Source organism: Carcharodon carcharias, chromosome 11 (genome assembly GCF_017639515.1).
Source record: "Carcharodon carcharias isolate sCarCar2 chromosome 11, sCarCar2.pri, whole genome shotgun sequence".
NCBI classification, from domain to species: Eukaryota; Metazoa; Chordata; class Chondrichthyes; order Lamniformes; family Lamnidae; genus Carcharodon; species Carcharodon carcharias.
In genome coordinates this window covers 120,351,828-120,373,284 of record NC_054477.1, presented here as the reverse complement: position 1 = coordinate 120,373,284, position 21,457 = coordinate 120,351,828, and the positions used below count along the sequence as shown (strand labels likewise).

The 21,457-nt window shown below is 42.9% G+C and overlaps 1 protein-coding gene across 1 annotated transcript in view; it reads right to left on the bottom strand.

The window, feature by feature from the left end:
- LOC121284485 (nectin-3-like) overlaps positions 1–11,059 on the bottom strand; it is a 316,102-nt gene extending 305,043 nt beyond the window's left edge. The window contains exon 1 of the mRNA XM_041200008.1: positions 10,832–11,059. Coding sequence (XP_041055942.1) covers positions 10,832–10,889 — 58 coding nt within the window. The 5' untranslated portion in view covers positions 10,890–11,059. The remainder of the gene's footprint in view (positions 1–10,831) is intronic.
- Positions 11,060–21,457: the final 10,398 nt, after the last annotated feature.

Sequence of the window (21,457 nt, the reverse complement as noted above, 5' to 3'; positions counted from 1 at the left end):
CAGCAACAGTGAAGGAACGGCGATACATTTCTTCGTCAGGGTGGTGAGTACCTTGGAGGTGAACTTCCAAGTGGTGCCGTTCCCATCTATCTGCTGCCCTTGCCCTTCTAGATGGTAGCGGTCGTGGGTTTGGAAGCTGCTGTGGGAGGAGCCTTGGTGAATTCGTAGATGGTACACACTCCTGCTACTGTGAATCGGTGGTGCCAATCAAGCTGGCTGCTTTGTCCTAGGTGGTGTCAAGCTTCTTGAGTGTTGAGGGAGCTGCACTCATCCAGGCAGGTGGGGAGTATTCCATCACACTCCTGATTTGTGCTTTGTGTCATGAAGCTATTAATATAATATTGGAAATTATTTTTTTAAATAGAGAGTTAGTATGTGGGTGTGTCTTAAATTGGATTAAATCCAGCTAGTCTGGATGCTTTGATATTTACTAGTTTTGAGATGTAAGAGAGGTAGAGTGCATTTGCATTTTGCTGAATTCAGCATTCAAGAAGGGGAGTGAAATCTGGCACCTAGCTAGCAGAGACCAAAAAATGTTTATATTACTAAAAAAATTGGTAATGTGATAGGGGTTTTATTGTTAGAAGAGGAGGAGTTCAAAGGGGCTAATGATACAATGAGAATTTACATTCAATGAGATATGCTAGGTATAACAGATAGCAGTTTCGTGTGTGCAGAGCAGAGGCAATGTAAGATCAAAGCCTGTAAGCCTACCACTGTGTCTGCAAAGGAACCAAAGTGAAAGGAGTCTCATTTTGAATTTGTAAGATGAAAATTAAGTCTGGTTAAGTCTATGGGTTGCTGATACCTTAATGGATATCAGTTTGGGGATTTGTTAAAAGTTATGATAGTAGTAATTTGTAGCCGTGTGTACATATTTAACTTGTGTAAATTAATAAATGCCTTCATGTTCTTTGATATAAAAGCTCTCAAGAACTGGTAGTCTGATTCCTGAATTTAAAGCTGCATCTCAAACATACCACTTAAAATATAGATTATGGAAGTTGTTTAAAGTTGCCCTCTGGGATTTTTAAATAACTCAGCTTTACTAACTGCTGTGTCATAACACTTGCAGATGGTGGGCAGGCTTTGGGGAGTCAGGTGGTGAGTTACTGATCACGTGATTCCTCGCCTCTGACCTGCTCTTGTAACCACAGCATTTATAAGGTTCGTCCAGTTCAGTTTCTGGTCAATGGTAACTCCCAGGATGCTGAGAGTGGGGGATTCAGTGATGGTAATGGCATTGAACATCAAGGGTTGATGGTTGGATTCTCTCCTGTTGGAGATGGTCATTGCCTAACATTTATCGCGTGGCGCAAATATTACTTGCCAATTGTCAGCCCAAGCCTGGATATTATCCAGATCTTGCTGCATTTGGACATGGACTGCTTCAGCATCTGAGTTGTCACAAATGGTGCTGAACATTGTACAATCATCAGCGAACATCCCCACTTCTGACCTTATGATGGAAAGATGGTGATGGAAGATGGATGAAGCAGCTGAAGATGGTTGGACCAAGGACACTATCCTGAAGAACTCCTGCAGTGATATCCTGGAGCTGAGATGGCTGACCTCCAACAACCACAACCATCTGCCCTTGTGCTAGGTGTGACTCCAACCAGCAGAGAGTTTTCCCCCTACTGCCCATTGACTCCAGTTTTGCTAGGGGTCCTTGATTCTATACTTGGTCCAATGTGGCCTTGATGTCAAGGGCAGTCACTCTCACCTCCGGAGTTCAGTTCTTTTGTCCATGTTTGGACCAAGGCTGCATATGAGATCAGGAGCTGAGTGGTGAAACCCAAACTCGTCAGTGAGCAGGTTATTGCTAAGCAAGTGCTGCTTGATAGCACTGTTGATGACCCCTTCCATTACTTTACTGATGATGGAGAGTAGACTGATGGGGCGGTAATTGGTTGGGGTAGATTCGTCCTGCTTTGTGTGTACAGGACATACCTGGGCAATTTTCCACATAGCCAGGTAAGATGCCAGTGTTGTAGCTGTACTGGAACAGCTTGGCTAGGGACGTGGCAAATTCTGGTGCACAAGTCTTCAGTACTATTGCCAGCATATTGTCAGGGCCCACAGCCTTTGCAGTATCCAATGCCTTCAGCCATTTCTTGATATCACATAAAGCGAATCAAATTGGCTGAAGACTGGCATCTGTGATGCTAGGGACCTGCGGAGGAGGCCGAGATGGATCATCCACTCAGCACTTCTGGCTGAATATTGTAGCAAGAGCTTCAGCGTTATCTTTTGCACTGATGTGCTGGGCTCCTTCATCATTGAGGATGGGGTTATTTGTAGTGCCTCCTCCTCCAGCGAGATGTTTAATTGTCCACCACCATTCACGACTGGATGTGGCAGGACTGCAGGCCTTAGATCCGATCCACTGGTTGCGGGATCAAATCGGATCTAAGCTCTGCAGTCCTGCCACATCCAGTCGTGAATAGTGATGGTACTCTGGTATTTTATTGACTAGTTTAATAAACATTTATTAACCATGGTGTAGCATTAATATTTAGGTAAGGAAGCTGTCAGTAAATTGTTCCTGTGAAAGAATCTTAGAACAGATAGATCAGGCAGCCTTTGTTGTGGAAATACTTTTGAAGTAAGCAACCAAAAGCGATCCAAGTATACCATACCTACAGGTTTCCCTTTATCCACCTTGTTACTTCCTCAAGAAAATTCTAATAAACTAATCAAACATGATTTCCCTTTCACAAAGCCATGTTGACTCTGCCTGATTGTATTATGATTTTCTAAATGACCTGCTATATAATTTTATAATAGTGGATTCTAGCATTTTCCTTGTGACAGCTGTTAGACTAACTCACCTATAGGTTCTTGCTTTCTGTGTCCCTTCTTTCTTGAACAGAGGTGTTACATTAACAATTTTCCAGTCTGCTGGGACCATTTCAGAAGCTAGGGAAATTTGGAAGATCACAACCAATGCACCTATTATCTCTGCAGCCAGTTCTTTTAGGACCCTGGGATGCAAGCCATCGGGTCCAGAGGACTTGTCAGCCCTCACTTCTAACCACTTTCCCAATACTTTTTCCCTAGTGATTGTGTTCAGTTCCTCCCCTCCCTTTTGCCTCTTGATTTTCAGGTATTCGTGGGATGTTTTCTGTAGCTTCTACAGTGAAGATAGGTACAAAATAACAGTTCAATGCTTCTGCCATTTCCTTGTTTCCCATTATTAATTCCCCAGCTTCACCCTCTAAGGGACCAGTGCCCAATTTATTTACTCTTATCCTTTGTAAATACTTGTAGAGACTCTGTTTTTACATTTCTATCATACTCTAATTTCTCCCTCATTCTTAGCCCTTTTTTTTTACTGGTTTCTAAAATTGTCCAATCTTTTGACCCGCCACTAATATTCACAGTTGCGTACGCTTTTTCTTTCAATTTGACCTTAACATTAACTTCTTTAGTTAGCCATGAATAACACATCCTTTTTGAAGTCTTTCTTTCTCAGTGGAATATATACTGCCGAGTTACGAAATATCTACTTAAATGTCTGCCACTGTATCTCTAAAGTCCTATCTTTTAACCTATTTTCCCAGTTCACTTTAGCCAAATCTGTCCTCAGACTTTGTAATTGCCTTTTTTAGCTGAAGACACTAGACTTAAACCCACAGTTCTCAGCCTCAAACTGAATGTGAAATTTATCATGTTATGATCACTGTTACTTACAGAATCCTTTATCACAAGGTAATTAATTACTCCTGTCTCATTGCAGATTATCAGTCTTAAAATAGGCTGCTCCCTGCTTGGGACCAGAACATACTACTCTAAGAAACCACTCCAAATACCCCCCATGAACTCATCCTCCAGGCTACCCTTGCTAACCTGATTTGTCAGATCTATAAGATGATGAAAATCACACATTATTGCAGTATCTTTCTCACCAAGCCCCTATTATTTATTCCTGTATAATCTGTCCTACAGTGTAGCTACTGTAAGGGCACCTATAAACTACTCCAAATGACTTCTTGCCTTTGCTATTTATCTCTACCCAAACTGATCCTACATCTTGATAATCCCTCACTACTGTACTAATGTTAACCTCAGTTAACAGAGCTGTGCCATCACCTTTTCCTATCTTCCTTCTCCTTCCGAACTGTCAAATACTCGAACGTTCAAGTGCCAGCCTTGGTCACTTTGCAATCACATCTCCAAAATGACCATCAGTTCACATATATTTATTTCTATTTATGCTATCAATTCATCCATTTTGTTAAGAATACTACGTGCATTCATTTTTTATTCTTTTTACCATTCTTGCAAACTCTAGCCTTAGCTGCTAATGTACTCATTTATATGCTCCGTCCCTTCCTGCCACACACTGGTTATCATTATCCATATTGTTCCCTCACTCTGTTGCCTTGTCCATTCCCTTAAATTTACCATATCTCCCCTCATGTGATCCCTTACAACGATTATTTATTTTAAAGCCCTCTCTATTACCCTAGTTGTACCAACATCTGCTCCTATTTTTTAACATTGTGTGTAACGGAGCATGGATTTCCAGAGTGAGTTGGAGAAATCCAAAACTACTCCATTGTGCCATATAGATTGATCTTCTTTCTCTCATATAAATCAAGCCTGTTCTATATACACCACAATCAAGTAACGTGTGCTTAGTCAAAGCTTATTGTTGTGAACTACATAAGTAAGGTTAACTAATGGTTGAGTCAACAATGACTCCAGAGCTTGCCCCTTAAGCTGACCTCAAATTTTCACTTCTGTAACATCAGCCACTTCTTCCTTTCTTCATCCCATCCATTCCTTTATCACTGCCAAATTCAACTATTCCAATGCCCTCCTAGCTTGCTTACCATCCTCCATCTTCTCTAAACCACAACTCATTTAACATTCTGCTTCCTAGATTCTATGCTATTCAGCAAGCCCACCTCATCCATCACTCCTGTTTTTGCTCACCTAGATTGGCTCCTGGTAACCCAATGCCGCAAGTTTAAAATGTTTTTATTCATTCATGAGACGTGGGTGTCGCTGGCTAGGCCAGCATTTATTGCCTATCCGTAACTGTCCTCAAGAAGGTTTTCATCTTCCTGTTTATGTCCCATCACGCCCTTGTCCTTCTACATTCCTGTAATGAAGAGTATAACAACCAAACCTGCAGAACACTGCATTCCTCCAACTCTAGGTTCTTGTGCATCCACTACACCCCAAATTGGTATATGCCTTCAGCCACTTAGACCTATATTTGTGCAATTCATTCCATCAATCCCTTTTTTTTTAGACTTAACTTGCTGCCCTTAGGATGCTCATTAAAAGCTATCATTTTGACCAAGTTTCTGGTCTGCTTTCCTTTCATCATTTCCTTGGTTTGGTGTCCATTTTATCTGATTACACCTTTTGTGAAATGGCGTTGATCTTTTTCGACACTAAAGGTGCTATGTAGTTGCAAATTGTTGGCTCAGGAAGTGAAGTTTCATTGTCAAGGGCACAAGTGGATCAAGGGAACAAGTAGTGGGCTTCAAGCACAAAGGAGCTGTTTTGAGGGTTGAGGTGGAGAAACAAGAACAAGTGATGGCAAATAGTAAAGAGAAATGGAAGTTGAGGATGAGGAAAGCTATTGCAGTGACCTCAATATTATGCACAAAAATCCACAAGAGCCTCACATGTGAGGTCAAACTTTGGGATAGAATTTAGGAGGAAAGTCTAAGGAGTGGGATGATGATAGACAAATGATCCGAGTACTTTATTTCCCATGTTCCTTTTCCATAAAAATTGTAATTGGCATCCAACATGTTCTGCGTTAAGCAATTTACTGGAGGTTAACTTTGAAGGCTGAGTGACTTAACCCGGTTACAGCCAAAGATAAAACTTAAATTTGATTTCAATAAAGGAATGATCTGCTTACATAAGCTACGAACATAAGAAAATTGTTGGGAAAAAGTCCAAATTCCAAACCTGGCTTGCTGTAAATTATAACTGTGCCAATCCAATGATGTTGATGGTTAGTTTAAAATTCCCTTGTGGACATGTATCATTTAAATGCTTGTCTGCAATTTAGTTTTTTCCTGTGTTCTGGAAGTGCATTAGTTCAGCAGTCTCCCCTCATCATTGCACCAATAGGTTAAAATGACTGTGTTCAGCAAAGGTTACATATAAGATAACAGATAAATGACAGTAAACTATAAGATGCTTACTCAACCAAGTCACTATGAAAAAAACTCAAATGGGTTGTGAATGCTCAAGAGAAGATTAAAATAGCATTTTAAGCTCATAAATCACTTTTTTGGATATGTGATGAAATTGGTATGAACTACCCTAGCTTGAAAGGTGATATGAAGAAACCAATACAGAAGCTGATAGTAAACAGCAATGCCATAAATCTAATCCTTCATCAAAATACAATGTGTGTGGTAAGAAAGACAATCAGGAAATAAAAGTGCTTTAACTAAATACATTCAAATAATAAATAGGTGGTTTCCCACTAAATCTATGGTATGGGGGGGGGCGGTGGGTTTACAAAAACAGGTGAAATAATAACACAAATGGTCTATTCATTTTGATGAAAGCTTTCGAAATCTTTTTGTAATGCACTGTATTTCTGTTCAAAATTATTTTTCTTTATACAAGTATAGGTATAAAGGACAGATCACAGTGCAGGAGACAAAGCTAAAAGAAACTGAAAAGGCGAAGATTAACGGTTGAGCAACCAGAGTTTAAAAGCCCACCTTTTGGAGTTCCTGGGAAGGAAAATGTTTGAATAGGGGGAGGGGAGAAAAGAGGCACATGGATAGGGCGGTTACAGCTCTTTTTGTCTCCCATCCAGCAAGAATTGTTGAATGTATCAATAAAAGGACAAACTTGTGCCTATATGGCATACTTCACAATGGATATGCCAAAGTGCAGTCACTGTTATAATGTTGGGAAATACGGTAGACAATTTGTACACAGCCAGACTTCAGATGCAGCAGTAAGACAAATGACCATATATTTTGTTTATTTCTGATGGCAGGGATTGAGTGATACCTGTTGGCCCGGTCATCAGGAGAACTCACCCCCACCCCACCCTGCTGGAATTTTTTAAATTCACCTGAGACCAGATGGGCATTTAGTGATTCACCTGAAAGATAGACCTCCAAAAGTGCAGCACTCCTTCAGCATTGCACTGAAGTGCCAGCTTAGATTAGGTGCTCCAGTCTCTGGAGTGAAGCATAAATCTACAAATACTGACTCAAGAGGTGAGATAGCTACCACCGAGCTACTGACACTAAAAAGATGGATTTTTTGGTTTAAAAATATAAATGCTTATTGTTTATTTGGGGGTAGTAATTTTTTTTTAAACTTGGCTGTATGTAAAGTATAAAAGCTGCCAATTGTGTCATGAATAATACTGGTTCTAGTGACAACATAAACAAGCACCCCTTTGCACAACATTGAGATTCCTTCTCTGTTATTTTGTGAGCTTATTGGCAAAATCAAAGCTAAAAGATAACTCATTATTTAGATTCAAAAACAATTATTTTTTATAAATCTATTAAAACATCAGGCGTGATCTGATTAAATTGAACTGTCTGGAGGGGCTGATTGGGCTTCCCCGTTCCTGTAATCAAGTGTCATGAAAATTACAAATTAGTTATCAAATTCTAAAAAGCCTCCAGTCTTAAGGTTCTGCCGGCAAATGATTTTAATGAGGCATTTAATTGAGGCGAAACAGTAGCTCTCTATTTGAACATATATGTTGCAGTGACTCAGAAACCATCACCTCATGCTTAATGGAAGTTTAAAAAATATCTTAGTTTGAAATAAAATATATCCACACAAGCTAAGCATTAAATCCTAATCAGTTTTCTTTCAATTTTACTACAATTAAGCAAGGAAGTGCTACCTTCTGGAAAATTACTAACTGTAATAGACCCTATTTCTCTTAGAAACTCTCAAACTTTTACTAAAATGTAACTTTGAGGCATGATAATTAACTCAAGTAATAACATGGTCAACAGAGTTTCTCCATCACAAGTTACACAGTGTGCATAACTCAAATATTTTTGAAAGTTTTTCTTTGCAGTGAAACTACATTTTGAAGCAGGTTTGCATGCAATCAATCCACACAGCTGTGCTTACAGAACAACTGTCCCAACAAAGTCTGTCAGCAGGAATCAATCCAAAAATCACCAACAGGTGTAAAGGGAAAACAACAGCAAACCTGTCTGTCCCAATGGCCCCCAGCTACGGCAATACTTTAGAGTAGCTAAATTTGAAATCATACTACTAAATACACACTTCATTATTACATGTTGTGGCCGAGGCCCAGTGAGTTTTAGTAACTAAAGTATTTGCATTTGTCAATAAAGACCTAGCACCAAACTGCGTTTCATTTTGTGAAGTTTTAACAAAATATATTTGATCTAGGGCATGTAATACAAACAATTTTGTACAACTAATGAAAATTCTGCATAGGCACCTTACCAGTGGACTCTAGCTTTGTCACTGTTCATATCTATATGACTTATTACATCACAGCTGTTTGATTTTACTCAATGTACCATCTCTAACTGTTTACTGGAACAAGATCAGATTCTTTGAAAATCAATCCTGCTGCATAATGCAATTCCCAAAGCATGTTCTAAAATATCAATACAGAATGATGATATTTCTTTTCCAAAGGACTTGCAACACATCATAAATGGCTAAATCCAACAAGTACAAGCAGAAATTAATTTTCTTGTCATTACTTATAAGTGGAGAGCTTTTGGTTTTAAATATTCTACAAGTATGGTATTCCAGGAGATCGCATTCCACAAGAGTTATCTGGCACAAAATCTGACTCCTTATAAATACTGGGCCTACAACAGCAACATTGGGGGGAAAAGTCAATGTTCCCAAAAAGAGGGAAGCAGAGTATGCTTGTTTTTGCCTGGCCAAAAGTTTGAACATAAGTGTTTAACTAAACTGATGGTTTAAACCAACACTTTGCCAACTGCGCACTGCCCCTTTTTATAATATATGATCATTTCATTAGACAATTTTCTACATGGAAAAAAACTCAGCAAATGCCACATTTTGTGGAAGTCTGCCACTTTTGTACAAGGAGGAGGTTTACAGAGTGCTAAAAATCATGAAACGCATGGGCAATGACCTGGTTGGTTTGTGCAATTCAATGACACATATAGAGTTGGAGTCCTTTTAAAATTCTTTTCCATTCTGCCTTTGCCCTCCCTTCAGTCTTTCAGTTAACCCCTTTCCCCACTTGGTGTCCTTGGTGTCCACTTATATTCAGCTCATAAAACATTCAGACATGTGTGTGAGAAACATTGCAGAAAAAAAGCTGTGAAAATGAAGATCCCACTTCTTGAGTTTCACTAATGATAAATCCATTTGGTATACAAGCTGCAAAACGTGGCTAAATTCAAGTTTTAATTGTGCAAAAGTTGAAAAATTAACTGAACAAAAGGGTATCAGCAATTCCTTTCACTCCTTTTTTTCTTGCATAAAAGGTATTTAGTTAACATGGACAAAGGAGGAAAAAAATTTAAAAATTGCCACAGCACATCTAAACAGATTTAGTGTATGTGAATATTTGCATGCCCCAATCATGCCAGTTGTAATACACAGGTAGGCAGGGAAATCTGAGCATTGTTTTCAAACATTCATATAACTATGGCAATGTACTACTTTGGTTGTTAACTGCAAACATAAAAATGTTAATAAAAGCGGCATCAAATCCACAGTTAAAATAAACTGACTCAAGCTCTGCACATGATGCAATAGATATAGTACCTCCTGTGTGAATTTACTTTATAATTCAAATCAAGACAAACAAAATGGTTTGATATAAGGGAACAACTGCAATTATGGTTTGAGCATTACAGTACACCCCTTGTTTCAATTCATAGACTGGGTACTATATCTTATCTAAACCCTTGACCATTAGCAGGAAGTTTTCACCGCGTGCTTGAACTTTGCACAAATCTGTTCATTGCATTCCAATGCAAACGTATTGCCCATTTTATAAACACCTTGCAAAATGTGGAACTCGAGGTACGTGTTGTACTTCAATTAAAATTTTTCTGAGCTCTAATTTCAGTTATTTCAAAAGTACTTCAGCTGAAGATTTATTCCCAAAGAAAGTCAAGTTTCTGCCAAGTACAAATTTAACATAAAGACATAACTTGGTTTTAACGATTACAATATGCAGGCACTCATTTAGAGACAACAGAGACAATATTCTTATAATAAAAAAACCCAGTGATATCCAAGTAATACGTATTTTAACACAGTATATACTAGAATACGTTTCAATCCTGGATTTGCAGTCAATCTGGTAATGAACAAACCATTGTCTTTTTGTAAAAGGAAAACGCGGTCACCATGGCACCGGGTTGGGTTACCTGCCTGCCCTCACCCACCACCACCACCACAAACCTCAACCTCAAACCACAACTAAGAACCATAAAAACAGATCAAACACCGACTAAACACATTTAAAAAGAACTCGATGCAAAATGTTTTAAAAACTCAAATTCTCCTTTCTCATACACACAATAAAAAGTTATCAGATTAAAATTCAGCTGGCAGAAATTACAGTGGAGATTTCAATTAATTGAACATAGACTAAACTCGATAAAAAGAAAGAAGTTGGTTGTGTTTTTCGTGCTGGGGGGGGGGGGGGGCGGGGTACAGAGCCGCTGTCACTTCCCCTCAGCGAAAATTCTGAAACTTTTGTGTCCGGACTCCGACAGAAAGATGGGGACTCGGAGATAGTCAAGTAAATGAAACCAGGCAGCACGTAGTAAATAATTTAAAAGAAAACACACACATACACACACATCGAGCGGCGACGGGTCCTTACCCGGCAACAGAATCAGCATCAAGAGCAGTAACGGTACTAGAGGCTCGGTCCGCGCCATCTTTGAGTTAGTCCAGGTCAGCCGGAGCCTGGCGACCAGAGAGAGCGTGAGCGAGCCTGGCACCGCCGAGCGGGCGGGCGGACCAGAGACAGAGACAGCGCCCCGGCTCCGGGACTCCGAGTCTGCAGCACAGAGCTGAGGGAGGAAGCGCCAACCACAACAGCAAACAAATGCACACACCCACCCCCGGGCCGCACCCCTACTGACAAACGCACGCTTTCGCACAGCGTGTTGGCTGCCTCACACTCTCTTGGTCAGCTTCAGCGGGATTTTTCCTCTTCCTGTGCGCGCGCGTGTGGTATTGCAAAGTTGCTATCAAAACGTCAATCGCGCCCCATTCCTTCCCTTTATCCTCTCTGGGTTGTTCCAGTCAAGCATGCTTTCTGCACGCATCGGCTATAACATTGCTGCCAGCGGTCGTCCACAAAATATGCCCTCGTTAAGGGTGAGAGAACGAATCAACCCGAGTAAAAGCATGCCCCCTTTAAAAGGAGGTGATCTTTTGGCAATCACAAGAGATTTAGTTTTTGCATAGCGTGCTTGGCAACCCCAGCCACGTTTGTTATGTCTTTCAAAGTCGTGTCCGCTGAATGTCTCATAATGTCGAGCAGTATTTCGAGAAATGTTTCTAACTGTAAAAGAGACGCTGCATGGGTGCCACGGTGTTGGAATCATCCTTCGGTCCTCGAAGGAGTGAACTTCAGGCATTTAAAAATGCAAATATACCCACTTCTTAAAATCGAATAGAAGGCTAGCCAAAATTCGAGGCATTTTTGAAAAATGTAGTTATGATTAAAATGTAATAACGACTGCATAAGACATAAAATAGTAGTTTGGAATAAAATTTTAATGTTTTTCATTAGATTCTAAGTATCCGAATGGACTCAGCTCTTTTGAACATGAATTATGCAGCTTTTACATAGTTATTTCGATGTATTTCTGTAACTTGTCTACATTTTGTATACCCACATATATGAAAATATCTTAGATTTCATATCTGTATTTAGCAAAATTTAAATATTTAATATCAGTATTTACATCTCAATTTGAGTTCCTACAAATCTGTCAGTGCACTGAAATTACTAGTCACTGCATTACAAGCACTTCCATGTAATATATTTTTCATTACAGTACTGTAGTTTTGAAGCAATGATCAAAGCCAGTGAATCCAATGTTTTGTAGAATTCTTCTTAGTGTGATATTTCACTACGGAATATAGCAATGCTGTGTGTACTGTGCGAGTGAGTTACTTTCGTCTGCATTTGTGAAATGCTTTCTCCTGGTTCAACAAGGTTATTAAACACATTAAAGTAAAAATGAACACCTAGGAAAATTTCAGAATGCAAAGCAAGTGTGACCACAGTGAACCAGCATTGTAATTAATTTAAGAATGTAATAAAAATTTGAAATAATTTCTGACCAAAATAGACTTATTGTGAAAGATGATATATATGAATCATTATTTAAAATTGTATGATTTGTAAGACGATCACAACACCAATAGCAAAACAGTAAATTCTTAGAAAAGCAGAGCAAGGTTCATTAGTGCTTGAAAAAGAAAAGCAGATTAACTGTTTGTAGGGAACTGCATTGAAATTCACCCCATGAAACATGTCTCTTTCTCTGTTATTTGCTGATGTGGAACTTTCCAGCATTTTCTGTTTAATACATTTATGGGTTTTCTTTTTATCTCCATTATAATTATTTTCTTTTTCAACGTGCACAATACCAGCAAAGCCACATTGATTGCCCAAACCTGGTTGCCCTGAAAAAGGTGTTGGTAGCAATTGTGTTTATGATTGTGTAGCTTGCTTCAGCCATTGCAGAGAACACAAGAGTCGACTACTTAGTGTGGTTCTAGGGTCATCTATAAGCCAGCCCAGATATGGGTGTCGGATTTCTTTCCCTAAACAACATTACTGAACCAATTGGAATTTTACAATATGTGGTCATTTTCTACAGTCCTCTTTTCTGGTGTGGCCTACAAACAGTCAGATTTAATGAATTCAGCCTCTCCATGTTCCTGGTGAAATCTGAACCCATGACATCTGGGTTTCTCATCCAGTGCCACGATCGCAGCACTATATTGGAGGTAATATATGTTCTTTCACCTATATAAAGTTAATTTCATATTCGAGTGGGCTAAGTTTCCTTTATTACAATGTAGTCTCGTTTCCTGAATGTCACTTTTAATTCCTGGTAATGGTTTCTGTGTCTCTGGTATCTTGACCAACATGCGCAAGCCTAGACAGTGAGTATTTGCAAGCTAATCACTCAAAGAAGGCACCATGTATGATCTTGAACCCAGCCTTAACTAACATCTATGGAATAAACTTTCCATTACAGTCCATCAGCAGCAGTAACCTCCTGCCGCCATGCCCCCCACCCCACCTATTCTAGTGGTCACTTTTAATGCTTTGATTAACATCTCCACTCTGGTCATCTAACTTGGCAAAGTCTGCAAATCATGCCTGAAATCATTTGGACTGTATGGGCCGTAATTTAACCCAATCAAAACCACCTAGTTGCAAAACCAGGCATGTTTATGACTTTGTTGCATTTTACCTTTTTTAAAAATGGGCACAGCTCCAGCCTACGTTTTGAGATTGAGGTTTGTGGACTTTTTTTAACAGTGCAACTGGTGTTAATGTGTTTTTCCACTTGCAACATACTTTCCGATCTCTTTCGAACAATTCTGATGTGTTTGCAGAAAATTAGAAGTTGAGTGAACAGGAAATGTATGGTTTCTTTTACAAGTATTTTGCAAGAAAACATTGTCCAAGAAATTTTCACCCTGTTTGAAGTGAAGTAAAAGTGTTATAAAACTTATTTTGAAAGTAACTTTGCACTTATCAAGCTGAGAAACTGCACTTGATAGGGATGGCAAATGTGCCGGTAGAGAGCACTCCTACATGCTGTTCTGCCCCAACAGTGTGCCTCAGAAGAACATCATCTTTAGCATCGATGTGAGGTTTGTATCTTCATTACAAGCTGTCCTTATGACTATTCTGAATGAGGCTGGCACCTCAGTTATATTTGTACTATGGACAGTTTTGGCCTGTGGGTGCACATCCCATTAGAAACAGAATGAACCAGCTAAAGTTCATTTCATTTCGGCACTTCAAACAATCTTTGTTGGAAGCTTTACCTCAATTAGTCTCACTGGATTCCAACTATTTAAACTTAGCACATTACTACAGTGGTAGTCCAGTGGCATAAAATAATCATGCATTGAATAATATGTGTACTGGTGATTTTTATATACTAACGTACAAGTTAGGACCAGGAGTAGGCCAACTGGGCCCTTCGAGCCTGCTCCGCCATTCAATAAGATCATGGTTGATCTGACTAACCTCCTGCCTACCCCAGTTATCCTTTCACTCTGTTATTTATCAAGAAGCTAACCACCTCTTCCTTGAAAACATTCAAACACTGCTTCCACAACCTTTTGAGGAAGGGAGTACCAATGTTTCACTGCCATAGAGAAAAAATTTTTTCCTAGTTCTAGATTCTCCCACACGAGGAACCATACTGTCCACATCCACCCTGTCATAGAAACATAGAAAATTGGAGCAGGAGTCAGCCATTCAGCCCTTCGAGCCTGCTCCGCTATCCATTATGATCATGGCTTATCATCCGACTCAATAGCCTGCTCCCGCTTTCTCCCCACATCCTTTGATCCCTTTCACCCCAAGAGCTATATCGAACTCCTTCTTGAAAACATACCATGTTTTGGCCTCAACTACGGCCTCAACTACTTTCTGTGGTAGCGAATTCCACAGGCTCACCACTCTCTGGGTGAAGAAATTTCTCCTCATCTCAGTCCTAAATGGTCTATCCCGTAACCTCAGTCTGTGACCCCTGGTTCTGGACTCCCCCACCATCGGGAGCATCCTTCCTACACCTACCCTGTCTAGTCCTGTTAGAATTTTATAGGTTTCTATGAGATCCCCCCTCATTCTTCAGAACTCCAGTGAATATAATCCCAATTGACTCAATCTCTCATCGTATGTCAGTCCCACCATCCCAGGAATCAGTCTGGTAAACCTTCGCTGCACTTCCTCTGTAGCAAGAACATCCTTCCTCAGATAAGGAGACCAAAACTGCACACAATATTCCAGGTGTGGTCTCACCAAGGCCCTGTATAATTCTCTATAAATCTTAGCTCACGCCCCAGGTCTGGCACCACTCCCCAACCAAGGACTGACAGCACCAACCCCATACATAGAAACATACATTGAAAATTGGAGCAGGAGTAGGCCATTCAACCCGTTGAGCCTGCTCCGCCATTCAATATGATCATGACTGATCATCCAACTTAATAGCCTGCTCCTGCTTTCTACTTATATCCTTTGATCCCACTCACCCCAACAGCTATATCTAACTCCTTCTTGAAAACATACATTGTTTTGGCCTCAACTACATTCTGTGGTAGCGAATTCCACAGGCTCACCACTCTCTGGGTGAAGAAATTTCTCCTCATCTCAGTCCTAAATGGTCCACTACGTATGCTCAGATTGTGACCCCTGGTTCTGGACTCCCCCACCATCGGGAACATCCTTCCTGCATCTACCCTGTCTAATCCTGTTAGAATTTTATAGGTTTCTATGAGGTCCCCCCTCATTCTTCTGAACTCCAGCGAATATAGTCCTAAACGACTCAATCTCTCATCATATGTCAGTCCTGCCATCCCAGAAATCAGTCTGATAAACCTTTGCTGCACTCCCACTACAGCAAGAACATCCTTCCACAGCTAAGGAGACAAAAACTGCACACAGTATGCCAGGTGTGCAGATTTAATAGCTGAGCACATGGAAAACAGTGGCAGAATCGGACATAGTCAGCATGGATTTATGAAAGGGAAGTCATGCTTGAGCAAACCTACTGGAATTTTTCGAGGATGTAACGAGTAGAGTTGATGAGGGGGAGCCAATGGATGTGGTTTATTTGGACTTTCAGAAGGCTTCCGACAAAGTCCCACATAAGAGATCGGCGTGTAAAATTAAATGCATGGGATTTGGGGTAGTGTATTGAGATGATAGAAAACTGGTTGGCAGACAGGAAACAAAGAGTCAGAATAAAATCAAAATCTGCGGATGCTGGAAATCCAGAACAAAAACAAAAATAAAAATACCTGGAAAACTCAGCAGGTCAGATATCATCTGCGGAGAGGAACACAGTTAAGGTTTCAAGTCCATATGACTCTTCAACAGAACTAAGGAAAAATAGAAGAGAGGTGAAATATAAGCTGGTTTAAGGGGGTGGGACAAGTAGAGCTGGATAGAGGGCCAGTGATAGGTGGGGATAGCCAAAAGATGTCATAGACAAAAGGACAAAGATATGTTGATGGTGGTGATATTATCTAAGGAATGTGCTAATAGGTGACATTAAGGGAAGAAAGCAGGACGAGCAAGGTACAGATAGCCAAACGTTGCCGTACTTATGCACAGGCAGCTGAAGCCAATGAGGGGGAAGCAGAAGGAATGCCTCGTGTCACACCAACCACCAAGGCCCCCAGGGAAAACATCGGGACAAAGGAGGACACAGAGAGAGACAAGGTGGAGGAAAAAATTGAGGCAGCAGACAGCCAATCAACAGCACTGCCCCCGGAACCACCCACTCCTCAGGAGAGCGAATCAACGGAGGAGGAGGAGGCAGCAGTGGGAAGGCAGCAGGGGGAATGGCAGCTGGTGAAGAGAGCCAAAAGGAAGAAGGGGCTAAAAAGAAACCAAGCCACTTCCCAGACAAGAGTCAAGAGGCGTCTCCTATCTGACACGGATAACAAGAGCAGCAGCTCTTCGGATGAAGAAGGGCCAGGGCGGCGCCAACAGAAGAAGCGGCAAAACGCTAGGGAGTCGGAGGACGAGTCACCCAAGCTCCAGAACATTGGAGACAATGAGGAGACCAGCGCACCCCAACTTGGCTCACAACCCAAAGAGGCCAGTGCACCACAACCCCAGGAATCTGGGAGCAGTGAGGCGCTCAGCGCACACCAGCTCCGGGAAGCCGGGAGCAGCAACGCCCCAGAGGGGGAGAGGATTGGAGAAGCTTCTCCAACAGAGGACATTTCAAACCCTGCTCTCTGCATGGACCCCCAGATGCCACCCGAGCAGAACATCTCCAATGGGGAGGGTCAAGACGCTTTCCTCAGCCCATCCCAAGTGAAGCAATTTGAGCACACCACGGGCATGAAGGAACTCTCAGAGACAACAGGTTTGGTAAGTGACTAACTGCTTTAAAATGGGTGTAAAGATTGTATCCATAAATGTGCGTAGCATTAAATCTACTACGCGATGTGTTGCGACCTTGGACTACCTTGCCAAGGTCAAAGCTGACCTGCTGTTTCTACAGGAGTGTGCGATACCGCACCTCAGCTCCTACAGGCAATGGTCACGATGGTGGTCCCATGGGCCATCGATCTGGTCGGGAGGAAACGACTCTCGTTCCTCCGGCCTGGGGATTCTGCTGCAGGGAGGCAGCTTCACCGTCTCCCAGGTTAAGGAGGTGGTGGGCGGGTGCCTCCTCGTAGCAGACGTAATGTATAAGAATGCTCCACTCCGTTTAATTAACGTCTACGCCCCGTCACAAGGGGCTGAGCGGCTGGAGGTTTTTCAGCAGCTCCCACTGCTGCTGGCAACCTCCAGGCCGGTCATTCTGGGCGGTGACTTCAACTGCATCATCGATGCGGCTGGACGATCCGGCAGGGCTGACAGCAGATTGGACGCTACATTCAGATCCCTGATGGAAACAGTAAAGGATGCCAAGCTGCACGACGTCTTCAGCAACCCTGCAGATGGAGCTCAGCGTAGATACACCTGGTCGCGGCCTGATGGGTCCGTCTGTTCCAGGATAGATTTCCTGTTTGTGTCCCGTGCATTTGCAATCAGATCCACCGACGTCAAGCCGGTGTTCTTCTCTGACCACTGCCTCCTACTGGCTGACTGTCACTTAGAGAAGGACCAGAGGGTTGGCAGGGGGGCATGGAAGCTAAACGTGCAACTGCTGACCCCAGAGAACATTGAGGAGCTCAAGAGGGATTACAAAGGTTGGAGAACCATGAAACCCCTCTTTGAGTCCCTGACACACTGGTGGGAAGCGATCAAGGGAAACATCAAGAGGTTTTTCATCCTCAAAGGCACCCAGAAAGCTAGAAAGGAACAGAGGGAAATGTCCCGACTCCAGAAAAACATGCAGAATCTGCTCTGGCTGCAGTCGATGGGGGTTGATATCAAGGAGGAACTCCAAGAGGTGAAGAGCCAGCAAGCCTCGCTCTTTGCCTCGGAGGCCTCCAAGATCATCTTCCGTTCCAGAGTCCGCTCCGTGGAGCAGGATGAGACGTGCTCACGTTTCTTCTTCCAAAAGGTACACAGAGAGAGCTCTATGATCAGCAGCCTGAAGGAAGAAGACGGCTCAGTTAAGTCATTGCAATCTGACATTTTGAGGATTAGCAAATCCTTCTATGCCGGATTGTATGACGTGAAGCCCACAGACAGCACGGCCTCCCAGTCCTTCCTGTCCTCTATCACGGAGGTCTTAGAGGACAGTACACGGGAGAGTCTGGACAAAGCGCTAACTCCTGACGAACTGACTGAGGCCCTTGAGTCCTTCGAGAAGAGTAAAACTCCCGGAAGCGACGGCTTGCCGGCGGAGTTGTATTCGACTCTGTGGGACTGGATCGGCCCAGACCTGCTAGAAGTGTATGAGAGTATGCTCCTGGCCGGCAGTATGTCAGAATCCATGAGGAAAGGCATTATCACCCTCATCTACAAGCACAAGGGGGAAAGGGAGGAAATTAGAAATTGGCGACCCATTTCACTGTTGAATGTGGACTATAAAATTCTGTCCAAGGTCATTGCCAATCGGGTCAAATCCGCTCTGGAATTGGTGATCCACCCTGACCAGACCTGCACTGTGCCGGGCAGGAAGATCTCTGACAGCCCCGTGCTGCTCAGGGATACGATTGCCTATGTACAGGACAGGGGTGTGGATACCTGCCTCATCAGCCTGGATCAGGAGAAGGCCTTTGACAGAATATCGCACACCTACATGGTGGATGTGCTCTCCAAAATGGGGTTTGGGGAGGGAATTCGCAATTGGATCCAACTGCTCTACACTAACATCAGTAGCACAGTCTCAATCAATGGGTGGGAATCAGATAGCTTTCCAATAAATCTGGAGTCAGGCAGGGCTGCCCTCTCTCGCCTGTTCTTTTCATGTGTTGCATAGAACCCTTTGCTGAGTCCATCAGGAAGGATCCGGGCATAAGAGGAGTGACGATCCCAGGTAGTGGAGGAACTCAGATCAGTCTCCCTGTACATGGACGATGTCGCCATCTTCTGCTCTGATCCGCTGTCGGTGCACAGACTTATCCACATCTGCGACCAGTTCGAACTGGCCTCGGGAGCCAAGGTAAATCGTGGGAAGAGCGAGGCCATGTTCTTTGGGAACTGGGCTGACCGATCCTTTGTCCCCTTCACTGTCAGGGCTGATGGCCTGAAGGTGCTGGGAATATGGTTCAGAGGGACCAGGGCATGTGTTAGAAACTGGAAGGAGCGAGTGTCTATGGTAAAAAGGAAACTGGGCATGTGGGAGCGACGCTCCCTCTCCATTGCGGGTAAGAACCTGGTCATCAGGTGTGAGGCACTCTCGCTGTTGCTGTACGTGGCGCAGGTCTGGCCCATTCCACACTCCTGTGTGGTGGCGATCACCCGAGCCATCTTCCGCTTTATCTGGAGGTCGAAAATGGATCGTGTCTGCAGGGACACGATGTACAAGCCTCTAGATAAAGGGGGAGAAAACGTGCCCAACATCGCCCTCATACTGATGGCCACCTTTGTGTGCGGCTGCATCAAGCGGTGCGTAGACCCTCAGTATGCAAACACCAAGTGTCACTACATGCTGAGGTTCTACCTGTCCCCGGTGTTGCAAAGGATGGGTCTGGCCATGATGCCGCGGAACGCTCCAAGTAGTTGGACCGTGCCGTACCACCTGTCCCTCGTGGGAAAATTTATGCAGAGAAACACCTTCGACCACAAGTCCGTCAGGCAGTGGTCGGCACGTAACATCTTAAAGGCCCTGAGGGAAAAGGAGAGGGTGGATCCTGTGGGATGGTTCCCTGAGCAGACTGACAAAGTAATTTGGCAGAATGCCTCATCACCAGAACTTTCCAACAAACACCAAGATGTAGCTTGGCTGGTGGTGAGAAAGGCCCTCCCTGTAAGATCCTTCCTACGCGCCAGGAGTCTCACCCCCTCTGCACGTTACCCTCGAGGTGGCTGTGGTGGGGAAGAGACTGTTGTTCACCTCCTTGTAGATTGTGTCTTTGCAAAGAAGGTCTGGAGAGGGATGCAGTGGTTGCTGTCGAGGTTCATCCCGAGCAGTTCTGTGACAGAGGACTCTGTGCTCTACGGGCTGTTCCCAGGGACACACACCGAGACAAACATCAACTGCAGCTGGAGGATCATCAACTCGGTGAAAGACGCTCTTTGGTCTGTCCGAAACTTGTTGGTTTTCTAGCGCAAAGAGTTGTCCCCGACCGAGTGTAGCAGACTAGCACTTTCCAAGGTCCAGGACTACGTGCTGAGGGACACAGTTAAGCTTGGGGCGGCCGCCGCAAAGGCGCAATGGGGAAGGGTCGCTGCCTAAGACCTTTCTGCCACAGTGCACTGGGGAGCTGGGAACTGTAAAGAGTCCCTCAGTCTGTACAGATTAAAATGTATGTCTGCCAATGATTGAAATATTCATTGTTTTTTCTGATACACCTTGTGTTTTCAGTTCGTAAAAGTTGAACCTTTGTATTTTTGTAATGGTGATTTAAAAAGTTTCGAAATGTTTTTGAAGATTTATGAATAAAGTATATTTTTGCAAAAAAAAAGAAAGTGCAACGAGACCTGGGTGTCCTTGTACACCAGCCACTGAAGGTAAGCTTGCAGGTGCAGCAGGCAGTAAAGAAAGCAAATGGTATGTTGGCCTTCATAGCCAGAGGATTCGAGTATAGGAACAGGGATGTCTTGCTGCAATTATACAGGGCCTTGGTGAGACCACACATAAAAACTAGGAGAAGGAGTAGGCCATTCAGCCCTTCGAGCCTGTTCCACCATTCATTATGAACGTGGCTGATCATCCAACTCAACAGCCTGCTCTCGCTTTCTCCCCGTACTCTTTGATCCCTTTCGCCCCAATAGCTATATCTAACTCCTTCTTGAAAGCATACAATGTTTTGGTCTCAATTACTTTCTGTGGTAGTGAATTCCACAGGCTCATCATCCTATCATCCTCTGGATGAAGAAAGGACCAAGACATCCCTGCTCCTGTCCTCTCGCTTTGAAGGCCAACATACCATTTGCCTTCTTTTACGCCTGCTACACCCGCATGCTTACCTTCAGTGACTGGTGTACAAGGAGACCCAGTTCTCGTGGCACATTCCTCTCTCTCAATTTATAGTCATTCAGATAATAATCTGCCTTCCTGTTTTTGCTACCAAAGTGGATAACTTCACATTTATCCACATTATACTGTATCTGCCATGCATTTGCCCACTCATTCAGCTTGTCCAAATCACACTGAAG